We start from the raw sequence: 3824 nt of genomic DNA, 5'->3' as shown, positions 1-3824 counted from the left end.
AAAAAAGAAAACCACCAAATATTTTTCACTACTCAAGCCAAATATTTCCTAATTAAAGGTCTTTCCACCAACTCGACTTCATTCTCTATCCATCTAACTCATTGTCTCCCCAACTCCAATATTCCTAAAACGACACTCAAAACTACACTCTCTCTTAATCAAACCTAAATTTAAGATATTATTTATTTAATTGTAAACTTGAAATTGAGTTTATTTCCTTGTACTTGCTAAAAAAAAGTATAACGAGAGGTAACTAATTATTGAGTAAGATTGTCTAACGTCTTTTGGGTTTTTTAGAGTGGTGAAAACTCACACACGTAGGTTAGCGAGCAACTCAATACCTTATTTTTGCATGAGACAATATATATTCCCCTTCCTATTTTGAAAATGAGGCATATATAAAAGGCACCTTGGACTTGGAATAGAGACCGGGTACCCTAACTCCTTTATCAAAGATGTAGGGTGAACGGGACACGTTTTCCCTTAAATTAAGAGGGAGACAATTTATCCATTGTTTCTCCCTAATCAGACATTGCTTGGATACATCATCATCCACGTTTATTGAGAAAATGGATAATGAGAATCAGTTCGAGTGGCCCAAGTCTAATAGGACGACCTATCACCACATGTTGGGTGGCCCTTTACCTCGTGCCAGACGTCCTATCACCACGCGCTGAACGTCTGACCAATTTGAGGAAATGAGCTTGCATTATATACTTGTAAACCTTTCTCATTAGGATCTATTGAAATCATCCCCATATAATCTCCTTTCATAATTTTTCCTTACATCTCTTTATAATATCTTTGTCTTTATTTGTAAAATTAATTTAAATTTATTATTCAAATCAGTTTAAATAATTTTATCAAAAAATAATTAAACTTACATTTAAATCATTTAAAATAAAAATAAGTTTATTTAAAGTTAATTTTTATCAAAACTAAATACACACTCAACATAACACCAACAAAAGCATAGGAATGGGCCAAACAAGGCATATTTATTACTCACATCTAACCTCAAGTAGGGTCAATAACTTAACCATAGATTATAACCCGAGTTAAAAAAACAAGTGGTTAAGAACCCACAACCACACATAAACCTTATTTTCATTTTCCATTTTGCATCATCATTCCAACCAAAACACCTTTCTCTTCTTCATCTTCCCCCTTTTCCTTCTAACCTTTGTTCTTTTTAATTTTCACTTTTTCTCAAACCCCAAATCCAAATCCAAAACCCTTAATTTCTCAATGATAAAACAGTGTCACCACTCATCAAATTCTCAAACTTCAATTCATGGAGCATAACTTATAACTATATATATTATAGGTCATCTCTCTCTCTCTAATCTCTAATCTACAAAGAAACCCTAAAACCTATAGCATAAAAAGCTAACCTTGTCCCCTTTTTTATATCATATTTTTCTCCTTAAATTATTATTAATATCACAAAAATCTTTTGATTCAACCATAGATGTTAGAGCCATGGACATAACTCCAACCCCAACACCAACATCATCAACAACACCAACACCACTACCAACCATTTTAACAACATCCACAACAACCTTAACAAAATCACCAGAACATGAAACTGAAACACCCACCAAAATCACCACTCCCACTACCACAACAACAAAACTATCTTCTTTCTCCAACGGTGTCCTCAAACGCCTCCACAACCACCACCACCACAACCACCTTAACAACCACCATCTCAACCACCACCACCACCTCAACAACAACAACAACCTTGTAACAATCACTTACAAAGAATGTCTCAAGAACCACGCAGCAAACCTAGGTGGTCACGCCCTCGACGGCTGCGGCGAATTCATGACATCCCCCACCGCAACATCCGCCGACCCAACATCCTTAAAATGCGCTGCCTGTGGCTGTCACCGTAACTTCCACCGCCGTGAACCCGAAGAGCCACCACTCTCCACCACAACCCATGTCATCGAATATCAACCTCACCACCGTCATCAACCTCTCCCACCTCCGCCGTTCTCCACCCGCAGCCCAAACTCCTCCTCCCCACCTCCGATCTCCTCCACCTACTACCCCTCCGCCCCTCACATGCTCCTCGCCCTCTCCACCGCCCTACCGGAAAACGTCTCCGCTCCTAACTCCGCCATGATCTCTCCCGGCTCCCACACCAGAAAACGCTTCCGGACAAAATTCACTCAAGATCAGAAAGAAAAGATGCTGAAATTCGCCGAGAAAGTTGGGTGGAAGATGCAGAAAAAAGATGAAGATTACGTCCATGAATTCTGCAACGAAATCTGCGTCGATCGAAGTGTTCTCAAAGTCTGGATGCATAACAACAAGAACACTTTCGCCAAACGCGACAACAACAACCTCAACGACAACAACCTTAACAACCTCAACAACCTTAACAATATCAACAACGAGAATATTAATGTTGGTGTCAAGAGTTTCATGCCACTTGAGAATGAAGAACAAAACATCAATAACAACAACAAAGGTGAAACCAAACTTGAGATCCATACTCATAATCATAATCATAATCTTCACTACCAGAATGATGTTGGAGTAACTGTTATGCATGCTAATGGTTCATCTTCTTCTTGATCTTTAATGGAACTTTAATTATCTTCAATGGAAGAAAATTAAATAATTTGTTAGATAGTAGATTTTTAAGTGCTATGTATTATTATTACTTGGTTAATTTTTAATTAATTAGCTTTTTTATTTTAATTTTTAATTTTAGTTTTATGTAATGAGATTATGGATGATGAATTAATGAGGAATGATGATGATTACCAGTACCACCTTTGTTGAATTTAAGAGAAATTATTATTTTAATTTATGTGATTAAGTAATTTTAATTAATTATTAGAATGTTACTATAGTATTAGTATTGTTGGTTCTTGGAATTTGGTTACTTACAGTGATGAAATGTTTGGTATGATTTAATTAAATTTCTCTGTTCATTGTTCAGATTATATTTGTTTGATAGTGAAATTTGTACAGTGAAGTTGTCAGTGTCATTATTTGGTTGTGTTTTTTTTTTCTTCAGAGTTTTTTTTTTCTGGAAATTTATTTTTTCTCTCCCGTAAGAAATGGAAAAGATTATTATTATTATTATTATTTATTATTAATTTTTTTTTATATTATTTATATATAAATTGTAGTATTATTGTATTCGTGTCTGAGAGAAAGAGGCAGAAAGTGTTGGTGTTTGATCAGAAGTTTTTGTTTTGTTTTATGGAAGGTGGTGAAATTTGTGGTGGTGCTATTCTATTCATTTCATTCCTTTAGTACTGTGTTGCTCTGTGTTTTCATGAATGAAATATAATAAAATAAATAAATAAATAAATATATAGTTAAAGAAATTGTATTTTATTGATGTAGTATAATGCAATAAAATATTGGCTTTATGAATCCAAAAGAAGCTTTGATTATGCTTTTAATTATTGTCTCTAATCATGTGCTTTATTACGACGTAATCTGATCTTAAGACGAGCTTTTTAAGACTAATTTAATATTTTAAGTAACTTTTTTGGACTCAACAATCTAAGTAGCTTTAGTATTATATTCCCACGAGAATAATATGTGGACACTTTCCTTATCATGGAATGAAAGTAGATCTCCTCTTACTAAAGTAATACTATATAAGTTTTTAATATATACATGAGAGTTCATCTCTAAAGCTTATCTTCTCTTTTTGGATTTGATGTGTGGATATTAACGGTGGGCGGCCCATGGTCCGATCGATAGGCTCTGATACCATATTAGAGTTTTTGACCTAACTCATTCTTACAAAACCGGTTGGTAAGGTGAAGAGTGTCCCTCTATATATA

At 34.6% G+C, this 3824-nt stretch overlaps 1 protein-coding gene across 1 annotated transcript; it reads left to right on the top strand.

The window, feature by feature from the left end:
* Positions 1–1106: 1106 nt before the first annotated feature.
* Positions 1107–2810, top strand: LOC131611177 (zinc-finger homeodomain protein 9-like). The gene has a single exon (XM_058883272.1). The coding sequence runs from the start codon at positions 1483–1485 to the stop codon at positions 2590–2592; it is 1110 nt and encodes a 369-aa protein (XP_058739255.1). The 5' UTR covers positions 1107–1482; the 3' UTR covers positions 2593–2810.
* The last annotated feature ends 1014 nt before the right edge of the window (positions 2811–3824 follow it).

This window comes from Vicia villosa, linkage group LG6 (assembly GCF_029867415.1).
Source record: "Vicia villosa cultivar HV-30 ecotype Madison, WI linkage group LG6, Vvil1.0, whole genome shotgun sequence".
NCBI lineage: Eukaryota > Viridiplantae > Streptophyta > Magnoliopsida > Fabales > Fabaceae > Vicia > Vicia villosa.
This window is presented reverse-complemented; position numbering and strand designations above follow the sequence as displayed.

Bases quoted from the DNA above. Each gene is read 5' to 3' on its own strand.
- LOC131611177 (XM_058883272.1), top strand. From the start codon at position 1,483: ATGGACATAACTCCAACCCCAACACCAACATCATCAACAACACCAACA.